General features: G+C 37.2%; 8 protein-coding genes across 8 annotated transcripts; 2 read left to right on the top strand and 6 right to left on the bottom strand.

The window, feature by feature from the left end:
• Positions 1 to 64: 64 nt before the first annotated feature.
• B0P05DRAFT_586029 (uncharacterized protein) lies at positions 65 to 6391 on the bottom strand (the record flags this gene model as incomplete). Its single annotated transcript, XM_051582482.1, has 4 exons — positions 65 to 1277; positions 1322 to 2841; positions 2896 to 5573; positions 5623 to 6391. The coding sequence occupies 4 exons, from the start codon at positions 6389 to 6391 to the stop codon at positions 65 to 67; spliced, it is 6180 nt and encodes a 2059-aa protein (XP_051436088.1).
• A 2837-nt stretch (positions 6392 to 9228) lies between these two features.
• B0P05DRAFT_467684 (uncharacterized protein) lies at positions 9229 to 10904 on the bottom strand (the record flags this gene model as incomplete). Its single annotated transcript, XM_051574392.1, has 4 exons — positions 9229 to 9914; positions 10005 to 10478; positions 10524 to 10588; positions 10639 to 10904. Coding segments are annotated over 4 exons (1491 nt in total), but the record flags the coding sequence as incomplete, so codon positions are not given.
• Positions 10905 to 12711: 1807 nt separating this feature from the next.
• On the bottom strand, positions 12712 to 13631 carry B0P05DRAFT_536783 (uncharacterized protein). The gene is made up of 2 exons (XM_051577628.1): positions 13502 to 13631; positions 12712 to 13453 (listed from the first exon to the last, which is right to left on the bottom strand). The coding sequence occupies exons 1-2, from the start codon at positions 13546 to 13548 to the stop codon at positions 13033 to 13035; spliced, it is 468 nt and encodes a 155-aa protein (XP_051436086.1). The 5' UTR covers positions 13549 to 13631; the 3' UTR covers positions 12712 to 13032.
• Positions 13632 to 13692: 61 nt separating this feature from the next.
• On the bottom strand, positions 13693 to 15369 carry B0P05DRAFT_536780 (acyl-CoA N-acyltransferase). The gene has a single exon (XM_051577627.1). The coding sequence runs from the start codon at positions 15341 to 15343 to the stop codon at positions 13853 to 13855; it is 1491 nt and encodes a 496-aa protein (XP_051436085.1). The 5' UTR covers positions 15344 to 15369; the 3' UTR covers positions 13693 to 13852.
• Positions 15370 to 15493: 124 nt separating this feature from the next.
• B0P05DRAFT_536778 (ubiquitin carboxyl-terminal hydrolase-domain-containing protein) lies at positions 15494 to 19158 on the bottom strand. The gene is made up of 7 exons (XM_051577626.1): positions 18770 to 19158; positions 17633 to 18720; positions 16930 to 17584; positions 16706 to 16881; positions 16010 to 16657; positions 15774 to 15928; positions 15494 to 15727 (listed from the first exon to the last, which is right to left on the bottom strand). The coding sequence occupies exons 1-7, from the start codon at positions 19060 to 19062 to the stop codon at positions 15524 to 15526; spliced, it is 3219 nt and encodes a 1072-aa protein (XP_051436084.1). The 5' UTR covers positions 19063 to 19158; the 3' UTR covers positions 15494 to 15523.
• A 359-nt stretch (positions 19159 to 19517) lies between these two features.
• B0P05DRAFT_536773 (uncharacterized protein) lies at positions 19518 to 20858 on the bottom strand. The gene is made up of 4 exons (XM_051577625.1): positions 20646 to 20858; positions 20439 to 20599; positions 20136 to 20393; positions 19518 to 20079 (listed from the first exon to the last, which is right to left on the bottom strand). Exons 1-4 carry the CDS (start codon positions 20759 to 20761, stop codon positions 19565 to 19567), a joined length of 1050 nt encoding a protein of 349 aa, XP_051436083.1. The 5' UTR covers positions 20762 to 20858; the 3' UTR covers positions 19518 to 19564.
• A 1627-nt stretch (positions 20859 to 22485) lies between these two features.
• Positions 22486 to 22911, top strand: B0P05DRAFT_467773 (uncharacterized protein; the record flags this gene model as incomplete). Its single annotated transcript, XM_051574396.1, has 1 exon — positions 22486 to 22911. A coding segment is annotated over one exon (426 nt), but the record flags the coding sequence as incomplete, so codon positions are not given.
• A 2438-nt stretch (positions 22912 to 25349) lies between these two features.
• B0P05DRAFT_536768 (ribosomal L27e protein family-domain-containing protein) lies at positions 25350 to 26055 on the top strand (the record flags this gene model as incomplete). The annotated part of the gene is made up of 4 exons (XM_051577624.1): positions 25350 to 25523; positions 25578 to 25632; positions 25682 to 25850; positions 25896 to 26055. The coding sequence occupies exons 1-4, from the start codon at positions 25497 to 25499 to the stop codon at positions 26053 to 26055; spliced, it is 411 nt and encodes a 136-aa protein (XP_051436081.1). The 5' UTR covers positions 25350 to 25496.
• Between the last annotated feature and the right edge of the window lie 46 nt (positions 26056 to 26101).

The raw sequence follows: 26101 nt of genomic DNA, 5'->3' as shown, positions 1-26101 counted from the left end.
TTCATCAGATTTTTTTAAATTAGATTTTAGGATATGCATTGATTTTATTTAAAAAAAAAGAAAATTAAGCAGAAACTCGAATGACATTACGTTGATTAATGCCACCAGTGACAGGGAGATATGTACTCTGCATTAGTTGTTGATCAACCTCACGTGCACACATACGACCTTCATTAATACCCCATACGATCAAAGATTGACCTCGACGACAATCACCCGCTGCATAAACACCAGAAACAGAAGTTGTGAATCTACCCTTTGGTGTCTCAATATTAGAGCGGCCATCTTGCTTAACAGACAATTGTTTGAGGATGGCATCTTCAGCACCAAGAAAACCCATTGATAGAAGCACAAGGTCAGCTTCAAATGTTTGTTCGGTTCCTTCTAACTCTTTCATTGCCCATCGACCAGAATCGTCTTTTGTCCATTCAACACGGACAGTCTTGATACCCTTAACCTTATTATCTGAATCTGTAATGAATTCTTTAGAAAGAACACAGTATTCTCGAGGATCTTTTCCGAAATGAGTCTTGACTTCGCTATGACCATAATCGACACGGAAGATTCTACCGTATTCAGGCCATGGGTTGTCACTTGCTCTTTCAGCAGGAGGTTGAGGAAGCAGTTCAAAATTAATAACGGACTTGCATCCATGACGAACTGAGGTACCAATGCAATCATTACCAGTATCACCACCACCAATTACAACGACATTCTTGTCCTTTGCAGAAAGATAATGGCCATCTTTTAATCCAGAATCGAGCAAACTTTTGGTGTTAGCTTGAAGGAAGTCCATAGCAAAATGAATACCATCAGTATCGCGACCAGGAATTTTGAGATCTCTAGGCCAAGTAGCACCTGTAGCAAGAATCAACGCATCATTTTGCTCGCGAATGGTGTTTGCATCGATATTGACACCAACGTGAGCATTGGGAACAAAAGTAATACCTTCAGCAGCCAAGAGATCAATACGACGTTGAACAATCTTTTTATCAAGCTTCATGTTAGGAATACCGTACATCAATAGACCACCCATACGATCATTTCGGTCATAAACAGTGACAAGATGGCCAGCCTTGTTCAGTTGATCAGCAGCAGCTAAGCCAGCAGGACCAGAGCCAATGATACCAATTTTTTTACCAGTACGCTGAGCAGGTGGTTTAGGCACTATCCAACCTTCTTTAAAGCCATGATCGATGATGGCACATTCAATGCTCTTGATAGCAACAGGAGGTTCATTGATATTGAGTACACAACTTTGTTCACATGGAGCAGGACTATCAAATTTGTTAGAATAATACATAGAAACGATTCAACTTACCAAACACGACCTGTAAATTCAGGGAAGTTGTTGGTCATCAAAAGACGATCAAGTGCTTCTTTCCAATTGTCTTTGAATACGAGTTCATTCCATTTGGGGATAATGTTGCCAATTGGACAACCAGTGTCAGATTGACAAAAAGGCACACCACAATCCATACAACGAGCAGCTTGTTCATGAAGTTGAGGACGAGTAAGACGAACATTGACTTCGTCCCAATCTTTTAAACGCTTCTTAGGGTCACGATAAGGATCAGTTCTGCGCTTATATTTCATAAAACCTCGTAATTTGTCTAGTCTTTCACGACGCTTAAGAATTTCTTCTTCAGACAATGCACTATCTTCAACATCTTCAAGTTGAGGCTCAAATTTCTTTTGGCTAGTATCATCAACGGATTTCTTTTCCATGTTGGGATGAGCGAGGGCTTCACGTTGACGCTTCAGTAATTTACCATATTCAATAGGCATGACCATGACAAATTTAGGAAGGTACTCATTAAAGTTCTTGAGGACTTGTTCAGCGACCTCAGATCCAGTATAGTGGCGGTGGTCTTCAATCAAGTCACGCAGTTCGGCAATGCGCTCATTGTCATTCACCGTTTCTAAATCAACCATTTCGGTATTGACCAATTCACGGAAGCTGTTGTTTAGGTCCAAGATATAGGCTATACCACCAGACATACCAGCAGCAAAGTTACGACCAGTGCTACCAAGAATGACAACACGGCCACCTGTCATATATTCACAACCATGATCACCAACGCCTTCACAAACAGCAATAGCACCTGAGTTACGGACACAGAAGCGCTCAGCAGCTACACCTCGTAAGAAGGCTTTACCACTGGTAGCACCATAGAGACAAACATTGCCGACAACAATATTGTCTTGAGGTTTGAAGGTGGAGTTCTTCGGAGGATAAATAGCAAGTTTGCCACCAGAAAGCCCTTTGCCCACATAATCATTAGAATCACCTTCTAATTCGAAAAATATACCAGGAGCCAAGAAGGCACCAAAAGATTGACCAGCAGAGCCTTCAAGAGCAACATGAATAGAGTCTTCAGGTAAGCCATTTTCGCCAAATCGTTTAGAGACATGGTAAGAAAGAGTGGCACCCAAAGCGCGATCTGTATTAACGACTTGGCCCTGAATATGGACGGACTTTTCAGCACCAGAAAAGACTGCTTCAGCTTCATCAATTAAGTAATTATCAAGACGAACATGAAGATTGTGTCTTTGCTTTGTCGTGTTGTGCGTAGCAACACCTGGACGCAAGGCATTAGCAGGAGTCAAGATGGGTGATAAATCCAAATTGGCAGTCTTGAATGTACGGAGAGAATCGTCAACCTTCAAAAGCTCAGCACGACCCACCATTTCGTTAATAGTACGGAAGCCAAGCTTAGCCATGATACTACGCATTTCCTCAGCAACATAATAAAAGAAGTTGACAACATGTTCAGGTTCACCAGTAAACTTTTTACGCAATTCAGGGTCTTGTGTAGCAATACCTACAGGACAAGTGTTCTAAGGAAAAAAAAGAGGGGATGAGCGATGGATTTTTTTTCTCAAATGACTTACCAAATGACACTTTCTCATCATGATACAGCCAAGAGCAATAAGAGGAGTAGTAGCAAAACCCCATTCTTCTGCACCGAGTAAACAAGCAACAGCAACATCACGACCTGTCTTGATCTGACCGTCTGTTTGAACGATTACACGGCCACGCAAATCATTCAATACCAAAGTTTGATGTGTTTCTGCAAGACCAAGTTCCCAAGGAAGACCAGCATATTTGATACCAGTCCAACGAGAGGCACCCGTACCACCATCATGACCAGAGATCAAAATATGGTCTGCTTTGGCCTTGACTACACCAGCAGCAACAATGCCCACACCCACTTCAGAAACAAGCTTGACAGAGATGCGAGCGCGAGGGTTAGAAGACTTGAGGTCGTAAATCAATTGCTTCAAATCTTCGATAGAATAAATATCATGATGTGGAGGAGGGGAAATCAAACCGATACCAGGTGTTGTCTTACGTGTACTGGCAATTTCTTCAGAAACCTTGGTACCAGCCAATTCACCACCTTCACCAGGTTTAGCACCTTGAGCCATCTTGATTTGTAACTCATCAGAATCAGCAAGATAATAACTTGTTACACCAAAGCGACCAGAAGCTACTTGCTTGATAGCAGAACGAAGTGCAGTACCATTTGCTTTGAGAGTTGAACGTTCAGGCTTTTCGCCACCTTCGCCTGTATTGGACTTGCCTCCAAGTTGATTCATAGCAGCAGCCAAGGCAATATGTGTCTCCCAAGAAATGGAGCCATACGACATAGCACCTGTGACAAAACGCTTCACAATGTTGGTCCAGGGTTCAACTTGTTCAACAGGAATTGGCTTGCGTTCATCAAAGTTGAAGTCCAACATACCACGCAGTGTGCATTTCTTAATTGCATTATGGGCATTATGAGAATAAACATCGTAAGAGCTTTGGTTTTTGCGGCGAACAGCATCTTGTAAATTAGCAATACCAGAAGGCTCAGTAATATGGGCTTCACCACCATCGCGCCAGTGATATTCCCCAGATTCAGGAAGACCAACAGGTTGAACTACATTGCGAGTAGGATAGCCACCTTCATGCAAAGTCAAGGCATCCAGAGCAAATACATCAAATGTGGCACCCTTGATACGAGAAGAAGTACCAGCAAAGCAACGGCTGATAACAGTATCATCTACACCAAGTGCTTCAAAGATCTGAGCACCCTTGTAAGAAGCCAAAGTAGAAATACCCATCTTGGACATGACCTTCAAGATACCGTTATTAATGGCCTTTCTATAATTGTGCAATAATTTCTCAACCGTATAATCATTACGGACAGCACCTTCACGATGGAATTTCATCATAGCTTCCATGGCCAAGTAAGGACAAATAGCATCAGCACCATAACCAAGCAATACACAAAAGTGATGAACTTCACGAGCTTCTGCTGTTTCAACCATAAAAGAAACACGACTACGCTTCTTATTTCTCACCAAATGATGATGTACACCACCAGTAGCAATCAAGGTAGAAATAGCAACACGGCTAGCAGAGACAGCACGATCAGATAACACGACAACTTTATATCCAGAATCAATGGCCTTAGTTACTTGTTCACAAATACGTTCAAGAGCATCAAGGTAACCCTGGACACCAGCAGACTTTTCAAAAGTAATGTCGATTGTAGCCACCTTCCACTCAGGAAATAAGTGAGTCATCTGCTTGACTGCTTCTAGTTCTTCCATATACAAGATAGGTGAAGGTAAAGTCAACTTGTGACATTGGTTTTCATCAATTTCGAGAATATTGCCTTCAGGACCAATGTAGCATTCAAGAGACATAACAATTTCTTCACGAATAGGATCAATGGGAGGATTAGTCACTTGAGCAAAGAGTTGGCGAAAGTATTCGTAGAGAAGACGAGGTTGCTCGGATAGACAGGCAAGTACAGTATCATTACCCATTGATCCAAGAGGTTCTTTGCCTTCCGAAGTCATTGGCAACATTAGCAAGTTAAATTGTTCAAGCGTATAGCCAAATGCTTTTAGACGAGGGTCTGAATTGATATTGGTATCATCCAACTTTATAGCACTTTCAGGTTCTAAGGCAGAGACCAAATCATCCAGTTTAATCTTCTTGTTCTTGACCCATTCAACAAATGGTTTCTTTTTTGCGGTTTCAAGTTTGAGTTGAGTATCGTCTACCACAACACCTTTGAGAGTATCTACCAAAAGCATGCGACCAGGCTTTAGACGACCTTTTTGAATTACGGATTCAGGATCAACAAAGACAGTACCGACTTCAGATGCACAGATCATGATATCATCAGAAGTAAGATAGTATCGACAAGGACGCAAACCATTACGGTCAAGAGAAGCACCACAATAACGGCCATCCGAGAAAATAAAGAGGGCAGGACCATCCCAAGGTTCCATTAAAGAAGCAGCCCATTCATAAAAACCCTTCTTTTCAACAGACATCAACTGATTATTCTGCCATGCCTCAGGCACCATCATCATGACAGCTTCAGGCAAAGTCAAGACACCATTGACAACCAAAAGTTCCAACACATTATCAAAAGCAGCAGAATCGGAACCACCTTCTTCAATGATAGGATAGAGTAGCTCCAATTCATCACCAAACTTGTCTGATGTCATGATACCTTCACGAGAACGCATCCAGTTTTTGTTTCCACGCAAGGTATTGATTTCACCTACCCAAAGCAAATGAGTAACATGTTTCAAGCTAAATTTAGATCTTACCGTTATGTGCAGACCAACGCATAGGCTGAGCACGGTCCCAAGAAGGAAAAGTATTTGTAGAAAAACGAGAATGAACCAAAGCAAAATGAGTTGTGTACTGAACATTCAATAAATCGTAGTAATACAAATAAACTTGCTTTGGTGTCAACTGACCCTTGTAAACAATGTTTTTGTTGGAAAGAGAACAAATATAAAACCATTTTTTCATTGTCAAGGTATGAGTTGCATGTTTACGCAACACATACAATTGACGCTCAAAATAACCTTCATTAAACTCAACGCCGTCTTTCAGTACCACAAATGGTTGAGCAATGGTAGGTTCTTTTGATCTTGCTGCTGGACCAATAATGGAGGAATCTACCGGGACGCGACGCCAACCCAACACTTTCAAATTTAGGTCATCTGCTAGGGATTCAAACACTTTCTGGGACTCTCCAACATCTTTCATAAACAAGTTGCCAACAGCATATTTGCCTTCTTCGGGTAGGGTGACACCCAGTTCTCTTGAAGTTTCATTGATAAAATATTGATGAGGAATAGCTGTCATAACACCAGCACCATCACCATCACGAATATCGGCACCACTAGCACCACGATGCGTCATGTTGCATAAGACTTCACTTGCATCCTTTAGAATTTTGTGAGAGCGAAGACCTTTGACATGGACTATAAAACCAACACCACATGCGTCTTTTTCGTATTCGGGATCATAAAGTCCTTGAGCTTTAGGGATACTCGATGCCCATGACTTGTTTTCGTTTGTTAACATTTAGATCAATGTAAGAGAGAAAAAGTGAAGGAAGGGTAAAAAGCCAAAATAGAAGAGATTTAAATTTCTTTTTTTTTTTTTGATAAGAGAAATGTGTCTCGCTTTTTTTTTCTCAAAGGTTTCCAACTGCATCCAGCACACTTTTTTTTCTTCTTCCTTGACATGAATGTTGCACAGAATAATGAACTTAAACAAGTATATATACGTGCTCGGTTTGTTTCGTGTTATTCTAAATGTACGCTTTTGTTTTGTTGTTTTATCATTTTTTTAAAATAAAGTTATTGTTATCTATTCGCATATTGATTACGAAGTTATCCGATTGAATAAAACACCAAAATTGGTTCGAGTTGATTCATGGGGGTGGGAGTGATTCTATGATGTCGTCGCTTTTTTTTAAAAAGAGGAAGAGATCTAAAAAGCCAATCAAAACGTTTACCTGTGTTTCAATATAGATTAAACGCATTTGTGTAAGCATCTTTAGTATTACAAAACCTTAAGCAATTGTATAGACACGATCAAGCAAAAGTTGGGTAAAAATAGATAATACCGTGAGTAGTTATTGCAAAGATTTTTTCAAAGAAATTTGAGACAAGTCGCGCTTTTAGAAAAAAAAAACTTTGCTTAATATTAAATTATCGATTCAAGAACAGGATTAGAGCTATTCAGAAGCACATCACACATACATAAGTAGGACTTTCTTATCACAGTCAAGTCAAACTGCTTAAATATGCTACGAATATATATATATATATATATATTAGAATTAGACAGCTGTGCATCATTTTTAAATGTTAAGGTTTGTGTTACAGGAAAGAAAAGTAGATTAGATTGAATTAGCCAATAAGAAATGAAAAAGATATTTCACAAGAAAATAAATTATCAGGGCGTATCACAAAAAGAAAAAGTGGAGAAAATTTCAAGAAAAAAAAGTCAATAAGCCTTTTTTTGTATTTGATTTTTTCTTCTGTCATTTGAAGAATTTAATGTAGATATGGAAAGAGAAATACACCGTTACGTTGAATGCAAAAATCAAACTAAAAGTACAGTATTCTTTAACAAGAAAGGAAAAAGAAGGCGGCAATAACAATGTTCAGTGGCTTGACATGGAGCTGTTTAATGCAGTGTACCAGAAAGTCAGCATGTTTTTAAGCAGAAATAAGCATAGCCAATCAAAACAACGAGCTATTCATGAGCAATCAAGTCTCTTATATTTCTCTTTTGTAAAAGTTATTTACTTTACAATATTTCAGCAAAAACTTATGACTTTATCTTCTCCATTTTATAAAATACAAAGTCAAGACAATATTTGAACCTCGCTAAAAAAAGAGAGACCTTGAACAAGAAGAAAAATACACACTAAAGAACAAAAAAAAAATAGGGATTTGGGTGCACAAACTTCTGTTTAAGAATAAACAAAACGTACGTTTTTTTTTCTGTAAATTTTCCACGTTGGGTAGCATATGATTATGAATTTCAACCATATGCACCTTGTTCTGCATAATTCCATCAACCCAAATTCTTTTCGATGTTTGGTTCATTCTATATCTTATGTTTGAAGCTCTTGGCTGTGCGTGTGTTGTACACGTCACACAACGCCCTTATTTTTTCTTGAACGGAAAGTCTTACCGAGCAAATGCATTATTGACCTACAAGATACGCTGAACGATGAATATATGGTGTGTATGCGTGGCTATAAAAAGAATTAATTTAGGTACCTGGATTATCATTAAACATACAAAAGAAAAAAAAGGAGATATAAATAATATAAAGAAATAAACCTTAAAATGGGCCAGAAAAGAAAACGTGATTTTTATTATTATGTACAAAAGAATCGTATCATTAAAAAAAAAATAAAAAGAGCATATTTTTTGAGCATACATGGTATTTGTTTGATAAAAAAAAAATAATACAGCAGTTTTATATGTATAAAAAGAAGAATATAATATATATATATATATATATATATAAAAAGGGTATGGTATTTGATTTTTTGAAGGAATGAAAAGTGTTTTTTTTAAGAAATTATGTATGTATATACATGGATGTGTGTAAAAATGAAGAATAAAAAAAGGGTATTTTCTATTTCAAGCTTTTTTTTTTTCTTGGGCTTACTGTTTTCAAGTGGATTCATTGAAGTTTTCTTCATTTCCATTTGTGCCATGGATACTATTAAAGTAGCGTGTTCTTATAGCATCAGAATAGGGATTAACAACATTTGAAGTATTAAAGTTCTCGGGATTATTGGACATTGGATTGCTTGACACCAATTCTTCGTTAGACGAGGTAGAGCCATAAAAGTTCATGCTGTTAGAACGTGAAGTAGTAATAGGACGACGATTTGTAAGGTTTGATGAGTTAGTACTTTCAAAAATATTTCTTTGTGCTTGATGAAAGTCGGATGGTTCATTACCTATTGGATAATAAGCATCTGGGTAATTCATTGAATTGAGGAATCGTCGATAAGAGCCATCTGCTGAATTTATGTCTGGTTGTAATGCCTTTTCATTAGGTAAGCCTTGCATGCCATAAGCTATTCTTTGTTGTTGCTGCGATGTGTCTACGCGTTGCATTCTTGCATGTTGTTGTGGAACACGTTGCATTGGAGGTACCGGGATCATTTGTGGCTGAGGAGGAGGAGGATGATGTAAGGGAACATAAACAGGACGACTTTGTGGTTGTAGTGGTTGCGATTGATTTGTTTTGTTGCTATTAATCGCGGCAGCAGTAGCAGTAGTAGTAGCAGTAGCAGTAGCAGTAGCAGTAGCAGAAGTAGTAGTAGTAGTATTGTTGTTGTTGTTGTTGTTGTTGTTGTTGTTGTTGCTATTACTATTTTCATGTAGCTTTTGTTGTTGTTGTTGCTGTTGATATTGTCGAGAAGAAGGAGGAGGATTTTGAAGGTTAAATGAGAATTGATTAGGTACCACATTAGTCATATTTTCAGGTTTGCGTCTATAAGAGTCATAAAACTCGGGATTGGTGTCTGCAATAGCATATAGTTTTGGGTCATTTGGTTGATTGACAGTTGAAAGCATATGACTATAATTATCATGTAAGCCTATGTCTGCTTCCATATCATCATCAAATTGGCTTGGGTCAACACCTAAATTGTTTGCTAATGACTCAATACTTGCTTGAAGCATATCGATGTCTTGCGTGATACTCTGTGCAGAACGAGTGGCTATATTTAAGGTTCTAGAAAAGTCCACAATCGATGGGGCTTTATCTTGATCAGAAGTCATTTCTTGAGGTGACTGAGGATATTGAATTACAGATTCAAATGAATTAGGCATGGGTTTGCCATCCTCAGTTTTATTGGCTTGATTTATATTGCGTTGATCTGGGGAATTGCTGGCAGAATAAAGACGGATAGCAGAAGAGAAAATATTAGAAAGAGCAGAAGATGCAACTGAAGAAGACATAGGTGTTGAGGAATTGATCTTGCTCATGTCATCCAATTTAGTTGACATACCAGCAAGCGATGCCGCTTCTTCAATTAAACCTCTGGGGAGTGAATCGCCGTTATCTACAAATTAAGAAAAATGGTATTAGTACTCCGAAGTTCTCCAAATCGAAAAAAACAATAGAAATTATTGATCGGCAAAATAATACTTACTCATGCTAATTGCCAGATGGTCATTTACAAAGATGGCGGTCAAAAATTGTAGGATTTTTTCAATGGCCTCTTGATGACTCTGGTACTTTTCCCTTGCGTTCAGAGTCTCCTGCCAGAGAATTTCATTATCACGGTGCAAATCTCTCAAGTCAATACCAATCGACGATTGTTGTTTCTTTATAGCAGACAAATCTTGTACAAGAGTGGATAAAGTGACATTTTCTGTATCAACAATATCTTTATCCCGATTTCGTTTTCTGGTAACAAGTACAAGGAGATCAGGTCTTCCCTGTTGGAAATGAGGATTACTAAATTCCCATATTTCATATTCATTTTCTGCAATCATAACACCTTGTTGAAGATGAGGAACTTTGTGGAAATCATACATGTTCAATTGGCGTACAAATGATGCAAATGTGTTATGCTTGTAGAATCTTGGTAGGACTGTTTTAGCAAACTCTTCATGTCTTTCAACTACATGGTATGTTAGAAAAAAAAATTTTTTTTGTGCATTTTTACCTATAAAAGATGTTCCATCTTTTGACCATCGAATCAAATCATTTGTTGTTGAATCCTCTACCATACTATAAAGAGAAGTTCTTAGTACAAATTGGGATTTATCTTATTATATTACTTGTATAATTTGTTAAGAAAGGCGGGGACACTTCTTTGCGCAGTCAACCTAGGAGGAGGAGCAGAGGAAGAAGTGGTAGCAGAAGAAGAAGAAGGAGGAGGAAGAGGAGGAGGAGGGGCATTGGTATTCGATGACGCAAAAGAACTGGAAGAACTTGATTGTGCTTGTGAGGTGCCACTATCAGCAGAAGGTGAACCTGTAGAATTGCCTGTAGAATTGTTTGTTGCTCTTTTTTTCCTTGATAAGCTTGGTTTAGTTGATGCCATTGAAGAAGAGCCGGAGTCTGAAGAGCTAGCATTTGAGAAAAGGTTGACTGGAGTTGATTCTGAAGAAGAAGTAGATGAGGAAGAAGAGTGAGATCGCTTCCTGCTTGTTGCAGTTAGTTTATTTCCTCTGTTCAAATTTGGACGTCGCTTTATTTGGGGTTGAGCCTGTTGAGCCTGTTGAGCCTGTTGTTGTTGTTGCTGTTGTTGTTGCTGTTGCTGTATTCGCTGAAACTGAAGTTGAGCTTGCTGTTGTTGTTGCTGCACATTGTGCTTTTGGTGATTCATATTAAATGAACTGTTTATTATATACAACGAGTATATCAAAAGTAGTTATCAGTAGAGCTATAGTATAAGATAAAATGGATTAGTTTGTTTCTCACTAAAAAAAAAAATCTCGTATTTTACCTAAATGTAAAAAGTGAATATTCCTTTTTTTACAAAAACAAAAAAGTGATGAAAAGGGGAGAGAAAAGAGATTAGTTGGTTTTAGGCGAAAACAGGAAAAAATCTACAATTGCCGATTTGAACGGGATGCGGATTTTTTTTTTATTTTTATGGTCTGGCCCAAACCATGTAAAATTTACCTCTACTCCAAATAGGGAACAAGGAATAAGCGTTCCACAATATGATAAGGTTCCTCATACACTAGTTTTTTTTTCTTTTTCGTTAATTAAAGGAGAGAATTTTAGGCACTTTTGCTTTCTCTGTCGATTGATGCGTAATTTCGAAGCTGTTTGTTTTATCAGGTTGTATGAATGTATTTTTTGGCATTTTTCTAAATCGAGTTAGTGAGTAACTATATTGGTAAAAATCGATAAATTATGGGGGGTAACCAGCTGCTAGTCTTGCGAAAAAAAAAAAGTTTTTTTCTCTCATTCTGTGAAACCCATGTATACATTTTAGTCTTGGGGCTACTATAAATCGACTGGGCGTTCATGTAATCATTTGCATTGCATATCATATGGTTCCCTTTTTATTATTACTCTATAATTGTTCAGACTGTTAAAAAAAAGAGAGAGAATGAACAAAAGTGCTCCTTATTTTTTTTAAAAAAAAAAGCTGCCTAATCATTTGCAAAAAAAAAAAAAAGACTTTGCATTACTCACAGCACATGAAATAAAAAGAATTTTATAGGCTATAGTTTTAAGATAATGAAAATTATTGTTCTATGACGTTCTAATGAAGTGCAACATACCTAAAATTTTTAGTTGTTTTAGCTCAAAAGAAAAAAAAAAGACTGACAAAATCATTTCCCCAAAGCCTCCTGATTTTCTTTTTCTCACAAAGTTTCTTATTTACTAATGATAGTATTTTGGAATTGATTTATTCTCGATTCCAGCCATTAGAGTTTAACATGATTAGACTCATGTTTATATATAAAAAAAAAGGAGACAATAATGATATCATCTTAATAGATGTTACCATTTACTACAGACAACAAAAAAGAAACTTGAGACATACTTAAAAGCTATAAATAAACTTTTTTTTTTTTGATAAGGTCATTGAAAAAGAAAGTTTGATGTGAAGAGGAAAGAAACTTTTTCTTACCAAATTGTCGTTTCTTTTTTTACACAAAAAAAAAATTTTTTTTGTTTCCTTTGAGGACTGCACATGATTTGTAGAATTTTGCTTTATAAAGTAATTCTCTGATTCATAAGAAATCTTAAACCACTCTTTAAAGAACCGAAACTTTGGTAAGCGTATCCTTAAAAAGAGTAGTGCCATGGTTTAGGGCACTAATAAGCTATACTTTGCCAATGATATACTTTTTAGAAAAAAAATAGCATAGCATTTGTTCTATTTAACCATTTTTTACAGCAATTTTATAAATAAGTACTAGTTGAAAAAAAAACAAATATTGCAATACTACTTTATTGAGAATAATGTATAATTGTTTTATTGATCTTTTTTTTTAATCAATACTAAATAGTTGCTTATATACAGTTCATTTCTTCTATCTATATTATAGGACATTTTCAACATGTCAATTTGTGCTCAGACCATTGATCAAATTGTATGTAACACAAATTTAGATCAATTATGACAAGAAACATTTATCATATAAGCCACATAAATATTTAATTAAATATGTTTATAACACATATGATACAATAAAACAAAGGAGACTCTAGTCGCAGTGAACACGCAGATGTCTTCTCATGTTGCTTTGGACACTAAACTTGCGTCTACATCCAGGGTAACTACAATGGAAGGGCTTCTCTCCTGTATGCGAATATGTGTGGATTTTCAAGGAAGATGGCCGCATGAACTTTTTCTGACAAAATGTGCAAATATATTGCTTGATTCCTAAACTTGCTGTTTTCTCCTTGACTGGATTTAAAAGTAAAGGAATGCTTGCTTTGCGAACCAATGGTTCCTTAGATATTGCGTCTTGCTTGTCATTCTCAGCCAAGAGTGTAAATGGGGGAGGGAGAACGATTTGAAGCTTAGGATTTGGTTTAAGTAATAATGGTTGAAGTTTGACAGGTAGTGCTGCTTCCATTGAAACCATACTAGGTTGAATAGGTGTTAAGATTCCCTGAATGCCTAGAGTTAAAGAATGCATTAAAAAAAGGTTCGGTAGAAGAATCTTTTACCTTTTTTGTAGGTTAGTTCTTTCAATGAAATGGAAGGCAATTGCCATGTTTCTTTTTGATGCATCATGAATGTAAAATATGTCGATAAAAAAAAAGAGAGACAAGAAATAAAGTTGGTAGGAAAGATTCCTGATTTGAAATATAGAAAAAAAAAGTTCCGTTTCAAGCATATTTTTTTCTTTTTATTTATTGACTTTCTTATCTTCGGTAATATATGCAATGGTTGTCTTCTTTAAAGGATAACGTATGCATGGGTGTATATATATATATATATATATGAAAGTGTGTATGCGTTTATGTGTGCATGCATGTGTATTTATGTATAAATGTAATGGGAGGGTATTATTTTGTTTAGAGAAACCTAAGTTGAGAAGCTGTGAAATGAAGAGGTTTCCAATCCAGTTTTCCCTGTACAATCACACGCTTTCTACGTCTCTTCTTTTCATCATTTCTTCGCCATTGTTCAATTACTTTATCTCCCAAACAGATGATGTGTTGTCCACGATAATATTTCAAAGCGCCAATATTTTGTAGAGTGTGAAGAATATCTTGCGTTGTAATAGAAGTCCTCTGAGAGATCTCTTCGATTGTGATTTCCTCCGTTGAATTCAACAAAACTTCAACAATAGTCTCTGTCCAATAAGCACGATAAGATAACAAACCAAGATCTGATAAAGGTTTTTCGGGAGAACCCGTTCTTCCTTCTGCTTTTGATAGTTCATATGAAAACGCAATCAATAATCGTCCATAACCTAGTCGTTGATACTGAGGCAATGTCAGGATACAGGCAACGTTATAGTTCTCTGAAGATTCCTTTTCTTTAGAGAAATAACCAATCAAATGATAACCCTTTTCATCGCGTTCAGTCATGCAATAAAACAAAAACGGATCCACGTCATAATACAGTGTTTTGTGGTCCAAAAATAGTTTTGACAGCAAACAGAGGTTTCGGCAATACGTTTTCTGTTTACGACCATCAATTTCGAAAAATGAGATTTCTTCATGGCGATAAATTTCGTTGCCTGGTGGATGGTGAAGTTGACAACGAGCACGATGCCTTGACAGTTGCTTGTATGAAACGTAATAACAAAGGCAGAATTCACAAATATAAAGCGTATCACAGTATGCATATTCAACTGGATAAGGTGAAAAGTACCAAGCTTCTACTTCATGTTGACCCATTTGGATCTTGTTGAGATTTTTGACTCGAGCAATTTCCTGAACACTTTGTGTCATGGATCCAGATGTTCGTAGTTTTTCAATTTCGTTTACTTTTGAGAAACCACTTGGTTCTTCTTCTTCTTCCTCTTCTTCATCGCGTGTTTCCATTTCAACCGTCTCTCCATGTTCATCATCATTGCCTAAGACCACTCTATCGACTCCTTCCTCAAATGCAACTTTTTTTCTATTGTTGGCGTTGTTCTTTCTGTTTGCGTTTGGTGTACCACTTCTTTCTTTTTTTGTCCCCTCTGCTTTTGGATTCTTTTTGGTAGGGAATTCGATAGGTCGATTGAAGTCCAAGCGCTTAATAGAGACCCACTCGTCTAAACGTTTGTTGAACTCGGTATAATGGACATAGTATTCTAGACCGTTGCTGGTGTTACGAGAAGATAAAATTTCTGCCTTTCTGAACTCTGATTCTTCGACACCTTTGGTATGCGTGATCTTTTCTACAAATAATTTGCAATTTACAGGCGCCGCCAAAAACTTTTGTACCTGGGCAGTTTGTTCTGGAAGCACTTCTGTCTTGGTTTGCGAAAGTGGAGAGCAAGCCTGCTCAATTTTGACAGGAACTTCGATGGTTGGGTTGTGTGGGTCTTTGTTGTCTGTCGCTTCTGCCATAAGAACAAAAGTAAAAAATAAAAAAATAAAAAAATAAAACAAAAGTAAAAAAAAAAAAAAAAAAAAAAAAGACTGAAAATTTCTCTTGTCAAACGCGATGACGTACAAAGAACAGCCCAATTGTATTTCTTGCGTGTTCGATATGTTATAGTCTGAATTTAATGCATGAATTTGATTTTATTATGATGGCCAATGAGTAGTAAACAACAATGGACTTGAGGTAACTAAACCATCTATTTGAGGTGTACTTGAAACTCTAGAAAGAGGTTCTTTTGTGCCTTTGAGCCAGTTTGCTTTATGGCCTGCTTCATAAATATCTTCTAGCACCTGTCCAAAAGTACCATCTTTTCTATAGTCCAAGTACTTTTTATACAACACCAGTGCCTACATAATGTATAAGCAAAGAGAAAATAATATTTTCTGTTCTTACTGTTCTAGCATCCTCAATACTATCATGAGTTTCTGATTGAATATCTTGATGTAATAGATGCCATGCTAAAAATCTCAATGAGATTTTACGCTGTCTATTTCGAATATGGTAAATGTCTACAGTGTCAATAATTTGTTCTGGAGGCACAAGTAAATCTAATATATATATATATATATATATATATGTACACAAGAAAAAAAAAGTGAGCCAATATCAAACAAACTATACGAACTAACTGATGATTCTAAAATCTTTGTTTAGACCATGTCCTATGAATATACAGCCTAGATCCACTAGCATACGTAGTTTCTTATAGGCTACCTTTAAAGGTACCAGTGTATGTTTTGATTGGCTTTGATCTAAATCACCAGGCATAATACCACTGAACTCTGTCAGATAATCCACAATAGGTTCGCTCGTCGTAATATAGTCATCGATAAATGGAACACCTTCTTTTGGACCTGTATCACCTCGTAGCACACTCACACGAGCCAGAGTTAACGTACTTGGTCGAATCAATGATTTTGTACCATCACTACGAATTTCTGTCTCTTCTTGTTGCAGTGCCACAAACTCGGCATCAATCGCCACCAGTGTTCCTGGTTTAGGCATTTCTTCTTTTGTTAACACTTCATGACGTGGATTAGGATTGGGTTCTTCAGCAATAGATAGATTCTCAAACAAGAGTGAATAATCTACTTCTGAGGGCAATACATCCAGATCAAGCAAGTTGTCTAAATCCACACGACTGTATTGAAGCACTGCAGGTGTCTTCCAAGCGCCCTTGAAAGAAAACACTTCTTCTGGCCGAATTTTTCGAACTAAAAAGTCATTAAACAAATACCAGGCAGATTTTGATTCGGGCTCTGCGTCTGGATCAGGCACTAGCAAAACAATAAATATATCTATCATACAATTTTTTTTATATATACCTTTGATTTGAGAAACAAGATGTGTTGTTTCTTCTTCTGCTTGAACTTGTAAGATAGTCGAAGAGAGTTCATAAATAGCACATGTCTCTGGTGAGCCTTTGAATTCAGGTGGTATTTCTTTGCCCATAGGTAATGCTTTAATCACAAGTTCTGTGCCGTTGATATAAATTCCAAATCTATCAAGCACCATTAGTTAAATAAGGCCATCATGTTGTGGCATATACCTTTCTGGTAGCCAAGATGAAGGCGAGTTTACAGTTTGCGCATCTTCATTTGTAGATCCTTGATCACTATCAACAACTGCTTCTTGTTGTACAGTAGGTTGTTGTGTGTTCTTACTATTGGGACCATTTTGTCTCCAAATCAAAGCTTCTTCACTATTAGAAGCACCCGAATTGATCAGCATCACACCAGGTAGACCACAAATAATCTTTTTCGTGATCGTGGGTTGATACTGATGACAGTTAGCGCACCATGCCTTTGTTTGGTTTTCTCTATACATGCTTGCTTTAAGGATACTGGTAAATGATCGTTTTCTTGATTTCCTGTCATTTTTCTTTGGATAGAGCATATCAACAACAAAAGGATATGTGATGCGAGAGACTTCTTTTTGACAACTACCGCATTTGCTTTGACTCAGTGTCTGTAGTCCAAACAATTGCTGCATTGTAGATGGTGTTTCTAATGTAATGGGTTCTTCTTCACTTTTGGTTTTGATTTCGTTTACAAATGTTTTGGATATAAGTGGGTTAGAATTAGACGCCATGTTGGCCTCTTGGTGAATTTGTTCCATAATAAAACGAGTAAAGTTCTGCATTAATGTCGAGAATGACAAGTTACGCGTAGGTGTCTCTGGTTCAAATAATCCCAATGCCGATGCTAGCACAAACAATGAATTGCCCTATATCTTTTTCGGTTCAAACTTACCTTGAGGAATCGTGCTAAATGCTCTTAAAAAGTTCGTAGCCTGACAATTTTGACCTTTTGAATCTTCAAGCATACGGAAAAGAAAGCCTAATTCACACAACAGGCAATTATCTTTGGAACATGCGATTTTAATGTGTGCTTTTGCAATGTTGCGCAAAGGCGTGATGAAAAACAAGACTTGCAAAAACGAATTACAGTATGAATTGCGAATATGAGTTTCTAGGCCACCGTATTTTGTTGAATTATAGTATCCAAAATCAAAATCATCTACACCAAATCGGCTGTATTGAATCTCTACACGTTGGTAGTAACGAGGCATGTTGATTACAGCAGGGTCTGTTGAGTAAATATCGCCTACAGAAGAAGACCGTCTGCCTAAATGTCGTGGGTCATCATCGCCCACCAATACTTTGCGAGCCTGCAATAATTCTCTTTCTTGTTCTGAGCGAAATTTGGGGCCATTCTTTTTAGTGACAACCTTCTTCTTTCGAGGCCTTTGGTTGCGATGAATGTTGCCTGGGTTTGGTGCATAACCAACAAAATCAATGGTTTTCATGTTCCTAATGATTTCTTCGTCAATGGGTGTAGGTTGTGCTCCTACTTCATAAATCTTGTTGTTGGGCCATAACGATAGTAATGGATCTGTGTAATAAGGCATGCCAACAGAAGAAAGAGGACTGTCCTCTTTCATAGTTGTGGTTGGAGTTTGTACAATATCAGGTGTAGTCAATGGTAATGAATATGGGTTGACATCGAAGTCCTCTCTATCTGCATACTGATAAACAAAACTTGCACCATCTGCGAATACAAGTGTTTGTGCTGAACTGGAGATATCCATGGCTGTAATGTAACTAGATGTCTGCAGTTGATGAAATTGTGCAGGTGCAGCATATGAGCCCATAATCAGGCTAGAGACATCACACATTTGAAATTGGCCTGTTTGAGATGCTACAAGGCAGGTTGTACTGAGTGTTGGATGCATTTTGAGAAACATGGGCCCACTTGGAAATGGAATAGGTGCCAATGTTCGAACTGCCATTCTGATATCGTATACTTTGACAAGAGGATCCATGATCAATGATCCCTGTCTATATACAAACAAGTTATAAGCCCTTTGTTCTTTCTACTTATATCTACCTTTGTGAGAACCCACAAGTCAATAACAAGTTGCCAGACACATCTAGATCAGATAAGGTGGCAGTATGCGCTTGTACTCTTTGCTCTACTTTCATTGTTCTTGGATCTCTTAGTGTTACTTCACCCAGCAATGAACCTGCACAGATAGAGCGAGGCAGACTTTTTAGAACAACAATATTAGACGCACCAGAGATTTTGCGAGTAACTGCTCCACGGGCTAAGCTGACGACAAGCATATCGTCTTGTTGACCTGCTACTAATAATTCGCCGTTTGTGAGAGTAGTTGAAGTCATACAATGAAGGTCTTTCGTGTCTTCAGTACTATTTGTTTACTTTAGTCTTGTTTCTCTATAGTCATGAGTCTACCTAACACTCCATTTGACTAAACCTCTTCTATCGCGCATTTGAAGACTTTTAGGACTAAGACTAATGACGCCTCTGTCAATCACACGAATCTGTCGCACCTGCTCATCTTTATGTGCTTTCCATGAAGTATATCGTTGTAGTCCCTTGCCGTAATAGGAGCATACACGGCCCTAAGCAAGTCAATAAACAACAGGTGTTTGTGTATTCAACTTACTGCATCGTTGCCCACCCATAATAGTTCGTGGTAAGGATCCCAACAAACAGCAGATACGGGCGTCACTTTATTTAGGTTGATATCACATATATGTTGAACTTCACTCCAAGAACTATCCATAAGAGCCAATAAAACAAAATAAAAGCAAAAGAAAAACACAGTGAAAGCAACCGCCTTTTTGTTGTATAGATTTAAACTCAGGGAAGGCTAATTTATTACTCTAACTTTTGTTTCTTATCCTTTGTATCTTGTTCTTCCTTGGTAACTTCTTTCACTTTTCGTTTTACAAGTGTAGTCAAATCATTGACAGGTGTAGAGGCAGAGATTTGTTTGGCTTCTGTTTTCTCCTTTCCATATCCCAACATGGCTTTCAATAAAGCTTCTGCTTCTTTTTCAGTTGCTTGTCTTTGTTCCAAATCTTCAATCTTTAATTGCATGTCTGTAATCAGTTCTTTGATCTCGAGAATCTCATCAGAAGCACCTTTGCTCACTTCTGTTTCCTTTCCTTTGCCTTTTCCTTCACTTGTTTCCAATTTTTCAACTCTATTTTGCAGCACTTGGACGGCCTTTTGTAATTCGGGAACTGCTTCATTTGCCTTTTCGGTCGAGAACTCCAATGCTAAAGCATACTTGTAGTGGGCTTCAGCTAATTCTCGGTTATCGCTTTCCAAAACAGACTGTTTGATAGATATAGCCTTTTCATAATCAGCAAGTGCTTCGTTGAATTTTTCTTTGATATGCGATTAGTTTGTGTATTTTTTTTTTTTTTGTCATTTATGCTGTTACCTGTTTCTAATGAGACATCGCCCAAACATAGATGTACATCAGCTAATTTCAATTGGGTTTCTTTGTCTTCTCCTTTTTCGAAAATAACACGGGCAACGTCAAGAATATCCCAAGCTGTTTCAAAATCATCATCAGCTGCTCCTTGTTCAACAGCATCTTCCTCTTCCTCTTCATCCTCCTCTTCCTCTTTCTCTTCTTCAGTTGTAGCATTAAATTCAGGAACAGCGTTCAATTGGAACAATGGATTGCTCGATTTAACTGCCATAGATATCAGTATCTGTATGTGAACATGGTGTGTCTTACCTTCTTGTTCTTGTTCTTGTTGCTTTTCAACAGCTTCTGCAGAAGCTTGAGCAGACTGACCAAGAACTGTATTTTGATGAATAGCATACTGAAGAAGTGCTTGTCCATATAAAAAGTAAGCGTCACCGTTAGCAGGAGCCAAGTCACCGTTGAGTTGATCCCTATTGTTGTTAAAAAAAAAGAAAAGGGAAGGAAAAGTTTATTTACAAGAGCTGACAGGCTTCCCCAAGTTTGCTGACACTTGCTTCGTGTTCGTTTTTTTGAAAACAAGCTTTGCCTTCTTCAAAAAGTTGCTGTGCCTTGGTCTTTAGTTCTTCAGACATGATAACAGAAAAACCAAAAACAAAAGAAATTAAGCGCGTTTAAATCAACGTGTTTTTTCGTGACTGCTGCTGCTCGTATCATGCTTGCATGGCTTGATCTTCATGAAGTTGTAGGCCATTCATATTCAGTATTTCTACGAGCGATTTATCGGAATGAATTGATTAGATCAAGAGTAAGAAAGTAGGAGAAAAGAAAAAGAAAGTCTTACTTTATTGATATTCATGGACAGGTTTCTTTTTCTTTTTATAGCAGTGTATTGCCCTACTAACATGAGAGTACTTGAAAAGTAAGCAGCAAGTCATTAAAAAATCCTACAGTCTAAATCCTATTGACTGCAAAACATAAATAATTCAGCCCTATCAGAATATATTTCAAAATTCCATTACAATCTTAGGACATGTAATGATCTGCCATAAGTCATAATACGTATCAGCTATATCGTGTGCCCACTGCACTGTATTTCTCGATAGAATTGGCTTTGGAATAGCTATTGAATGATGCAAAATAAAGTTTAGATAGTTTCCGACGTTAAAACTGTCTATTTGAAGGTGATGTGTTCCAGTTTTAAGTCATTTGTAGCATTTTCATGAACAAATATTTTTTTGATTTAGGCAGGCCATATGTCTTTTAACAAGATGTTCTATTTAGACAGCCAACTCGGTAGTGCATTAATGATTCATGTAACAGAGTCACCAGACAAATAGGTGTTTTAGCGATAAAAAAGATGACAACTCATACAAATGTTTGTCTTTCTCCTTAGACAAATGAAGGTGTCACAAAGACTGCTTATACGCAGAAAAAGTACTCTAAATACCTACAAACCATGCTAACATACAGGAAACCTCTGGAGTTGCTTTGGACCAAAAAAAGCGACTTGTGAAAAATGGTTAAAAGGCATATTTTGACCAAAGGGTACCATACATGAAAACCGTTGATTTGACAACTTTGCTTGTCTGGAAATCCCTTTCGTCAATCCCTGCCAACCTGGGCAAACGTGTCTTCAAACCCTGGAAAATGCAACCATCCAAATGCAAAAAGCCTCCTACTTTCTGAAGGTAGATCCTTCCTCAGGATTACTCCAGTTCAAGAAGCGACAGGAATGCAATAGCCCTGTACTATTGTCACGGATTCACAAGGCACACAAAGATGGCTCGTTGTTGCTCTTGCCTCTCTTCTAAGACTATTCGACTAGTTCATCGGACCCCTGCCTGCTGGCTAACTTTGAACCATACCTGCAAAGATTTGTTCACAATGATTGTTCAACCTAATTTGTGGACTGTTGATTTAACTAAAAGAATAATACCAACTTTATTTGTTTGTTAATAAGTTTGTAACTAATGATTGAAAATTATAATTAAAACTAACCAAGTGATGCTGGTAATAAAAGCGATAATTATAAAAGTAGTCTTGAGATAGTATGTGTGTTTTTTTAGAAGTTTTAGAGAGAAATGGGGAGAAATGAAAGTGAATGAAAGAGTTGTAATTAAGAATTACACTCTTGGTTACACGTAAATTTATATAATGACAAAATAATGAATCTCAAAATAAAGGTGCAGATTGCAAAAGTTCAATATTCAGGTCGTCACAAATCAAACCTTCAATTTCAACAACTCTGAGCTCCGACAAATGTACTCATGAAATCTTCCTGATCCAGTCATTGCCGGCTAGCGTAGATACTGTCCGATTTAAGCGCTTCCTTTGAATCTCAATCCCAGGTCGTACTAGAAATCTCTGGTATCGCCTTTTACACAACAAGATCTCTTGCAAGTCGATAACCGCCACTATTTTGCAACTACCAGATGATAAGTGCGGATTCTGTGGTATATCACAAACTCCTGTACACATGCTGTTTACATGCATGGCCAACAGAGACATATGGGTAAATGCTACCCATTTGTTCTTCAAGTACCCTTCTCGCTTCTCTCTTCCACAGCTCTACCTAGATGTAATAGGTTTAAACATTGATCATTATCTATTACTAGATTCAAATCTTCGCCTGAATTGTTTTGAAGTTCTTTCTGCCGTCTTCTCCTCTATCTGGAATGCACACTGGCGCCAACACTTTGATTCTCGCTTCTATGATGGTCAAGTTATACTCGACGACGCCATCAAAGCTATCCGAAAATTATCTGCTTTCAAATATCTGTAAATTCTGCCTTTTTGAGACAAGTCACTGGTTCTTACACTTGTTCTCTTTCCTTATATCCTCCTTTTTGATGAGTTTATTTAAATAAAAAATTTCTTTGACAACTTTGGATTTTCTTTTTGACGCTACAAAACGAAAAATAGAGCTATCAACAAGCTGAAATACTCAAAATATGCACCAGTGTCTATAGTTTTTGACCAATGCACTTGCTTGCTAATTATACTATGAAAATGGTAGGATATGAGCGAAAAGCCTCGTAAACGTTTTTGCCTATTTACTCAAAATTTTAGCAACAAAGCTAGTGTGATTTCTACATTGAAAGACTCAGAAAGTAAGGACCTACAACTTTTGTCAATTCATCAAAGCCAAATAACTGTGTCGTTATGCAGTTCTCAGCAAAAGCTCTATTTCAGATTTTTTTTAAAGATTTTATTATTGCTCCGCGTAAAGCTACCCTAATGGCACTCAAGAGACAGGCGCAATTTATACGGAATTATATTATGCAATTATGCTGCGAATTAACTAGAAAGGATAATATGAAAGGTATGCCGCATTTCAGATGTAGTGGGAAGAAGGATTGTAATTGATCTATTTCAATCCCCGTTGCCAGCCATCCTATACATCTTTTGTCCCTTTACCCCCACATTCACATTATAAAATATCTATATTTCTATTTCTATATGTTCTCTAGCACTCCGAATAGCATAAAATAGTTTAGAAAGGTTCATTTCTAGCAAGTTCTATACATCATCTAGAGTAAAAATGCTCAATACACAGCTTAAACATGCCAATCTTTGATGCTTCATTACTTGACAACCAAACTATCAAAACAGCCTGTTTTTTTATTCAAAACATACTCTTTTGCACCCAGAAATTCAATCAAAGCTTGTTGTACACTATAACCAGTACAAAAGAGACTCTTTCACTCATTTTAGCACTATCCAATGCACAAAATATAAATGGATAGATTGTAGTAAAACAATTGTCGCTTTTGAGGTTAGATAACAGTTTTGAAAACGATAAGTAATGAATGTCGTATGAAAGGATATTGACAGTATTGTTATATCTTTAAGTTTTCTTCAGCTATTATCATTGTTGACCAGCAGCATTGCCTATGCGCTCCCCTCATTGTAATGCCAGGACAGTCAATAGGAAAGCATAATCCCTCACTGTAACAGACAAAAGTAAGAAACACCAGATCAGAATATCTTGTTAAAAGCACTACTACAAGCGAATAATGCTAATGATTCATCAGCTTATTCAAGACTAGAAGTAAGCAATCGAGAGTAGAAAATACAATAAACTTGCCATGCAGCCCTTTGCTTCTTTAGATAGACATTCTTTATATGTATAGTATCACAACATCATAGTCTTGGGATGATTTGTAGAAATTCAACGTCAGATTAAAGCAAAAAAAACACTAAAGGCATATTCCTTTCCCTTTTTACTCCATTTTGATGTGTGCTCATCAAGATCTTATCTATGCAGAGCATATGTCCAACTGTGTTTTGCTAGTCTCTCTCTTTTGCTAAGCTATGTTGATCAAGGTTGGCTACTTTGTTGCCCATCTTACAGAATTTAAGGTGTAAGTTTTAATACCTTCATAGTGTGTCGCGGCAATACAAGGCTCTGCTTCTGGTTTTCTGGATCATGGCTTTTTCTGGCTCATGGTCTTTCCTGGTTTCTTCATTCCTAAGGCTTAAAGCAAATAGAAGGGACTGTTTTGAAGAGAAATGGTTGCTACCAAGGGGAGCGTAGTGAGCTCTGCTGCGCTATCTTCTCTGTCTTGATCGGCGGCAACTGGTTCGGTATTGTTATCTTCAGACGCTTGTGGTTGTCCTTCAGGAGAGGATCAGAAGCTACTCTTCACAGCTGGCGATTAGCAATTATTCTTCTTGGGGCTACCAATAACTGTATGTTCCGTGGAACCGAACTGTTAAGACTCCATCTTGGGTCGAAGCTCTGCATAGAGGACTTGCATGTATACACGTTCTTCTCGTGACATACCGACCGACGATGGACTTGATTGATCCATCAAGACACCCTATGATTTATGGGCGTCTTTTCCTTCAAACTTTTCTTTTAGGACGCTTTTAAGCTTTATGCAATGACTGTATAATAAACTATCTTTTTTTTTTCTCCTTTCCTCATTTGTGTGTCTGCAAAACTTTGTATTCAAATCATTTGCAGGAAATCATAGACGATACTTTTTTTTTTTTTTTTTTTTTTTTTGGCTACATGCTTTCCTTGCAATCTATTTTAAAAATGAGCAATGGAAATGTAGTATTCACAGATAGTTATTTCATAAAACTGCTTGTTACAAATGAAAAGAAACAAATGCTCGAATATTGATTCATTTGGCTTCTTTCGTTTCAATATCTGAACATCAGTCATTAGACACATAATATTAAAGAGAAAGTGAATAATTAAAGTGAGTCCATAAATAGAAAATGATACCGGAAGTCTGAATTCTTCTTGGTTTTTTTAAATCCCGTCATTTTTTTTCGCTTGGTGTGTAAGGCGATGAGAAGGGTCGCAAACCAAGGAAAGCGTATAATTCCTTCTCTTACATATTCCACTTATTCAGCATGGTTAAATTCATCAAAGCCGGAAAGGTACATGGATAGATGGATGGATGGATGGATGGATGAGTACTGACATTGGATTAGGTCGTTGTGATCCTCCAAGGCCGTTATGCTGGCAAGAAGGCCGTTGTTGTTCGTAGTATGTATGACATGAGATTTAGATTCACAGCCAATTGACATTTTCATAGACCACGATGAAGGTACCAAGGACAGACCCTATGGTTATGCCGTTGTTGCTGGTGTTGAACGTACTCCTCTCAAGGTCACCAAGGCCATGGGTAAGAAGAAGGTTGCCAAGCGCTCCAAGGTTAAGCCTTTCGTCAAGATCATCAACTACAACCACATGATGCCTACTCGGTAAGCATAAATATACGTATCATCATGTCTAATGATAATGAATAGTTACGGTTTGGAATTGGAACAAATCAAGGGTACCGTCTCTGCCGAAACTTTCAAGGAACCCTCTCAACGTGAAGAATCCAAGAAGGTCATCAAGAAGCTCTTTGAAGAACGTTACCAAACTGGCAAGAACAAATGGTTCTTCAGCAAGCTCAGATTTTAAGTTTGTACAGACAACTTTCCTGCCCTTTTTTTTTCTGATTGTTTCA

Source organism: Gilbertella persicaria (assembly GCF_025201335.1).
Source record: "Gilbertella persicaria strain CBS 190.32 chromosome Unknown B0P05scaffold_14, whole genome shotgun sequence".
NCBI lineage: Eukaryota > Fungi > Mucoromycota > Mucoromycetes > Mucorales > Choanephoraceae > Gilbertella > Gilbertella persicaria.
Note: the sequence above shows the minus strand (reverse complement) of the source record. Positions and strands in the feature narration are given on the sequence as shown.

What these genes read in the sequence shown, in the direction of transcription:
- B0P05DRAFT_536778 (XM_051577626.1), bottom strand. Translation starts at nt 19,062, where the DNA reads ATGACTTCAACTACTCTCACAAACGGCGAATTATTAGTAGCAGGTCAA. An exon ending in ATTTAGCACGATTCCTCAAG is followed by an intron (nt 17,585 to 17,632) that starts GTAAGTTTGAAC and finishes TGTTTGTGCTAG; the next exon opens with CATCGGCATTGGGATTATTT. An exon ending in TCATCTTGGCTACCAGAAAG is followed by an intron (nt 16,882 to 16,929) that starts GTATATGCCACA and finishes GGTGCTTGATAG; the next exon opens with ATTTGGAATTTATATCAACG.
- B0P05DRAFT_536780 (XM_051577627.1), bottom strand. Translation starts at nt 15,343, where the DNA reads ATGGCAGAAGCGACAGACAACAAAGACCCACACAACCCAACCATCGAA.
- B0P05DRAFT_536773 (XM_051577625.1), bottom strand. Translation starts at nt 20,761, where the DNA reads ATGTCTGAAGAACTAAAGACCAAGGCACAGCAACTTTTTGAAGAAGGC. An exon ending in ACAAGAACAAGAACAAGAAG is followed by an intron (nt 20,394 to 20,438) that starts GTAAGACACACC and finishes TATCTATGGCAG; the next exon opens with TTAAATCGAGCAATCCATTG. An exon ending in CGATGTCTCATTAGAAACAG is followed by an intron (nt 20,080 to 20,135) that starts GTAACAGCATAA and finishes CGCATATCAAAG; the next exon opens with AAAAATTCAACGAAGCACTT.
- B0P05DRAFT_536783 (XM_051577628.1), bottom strand. Translation starts at nt 13,548, where the DNA reads ATGGCAATTGCCTTCCATTTCATTGAAAGAACTAACCTACAAAAAAG. An exon ending in AGAACTAACCTACAAAAAAG is followed by an intron (nt 13,454 to 13,501) that starts GTAAAAGATTCT and finishes TTCTTTAACTCT; the next exon opens with AGGCATTCAGGGAATCTTAA.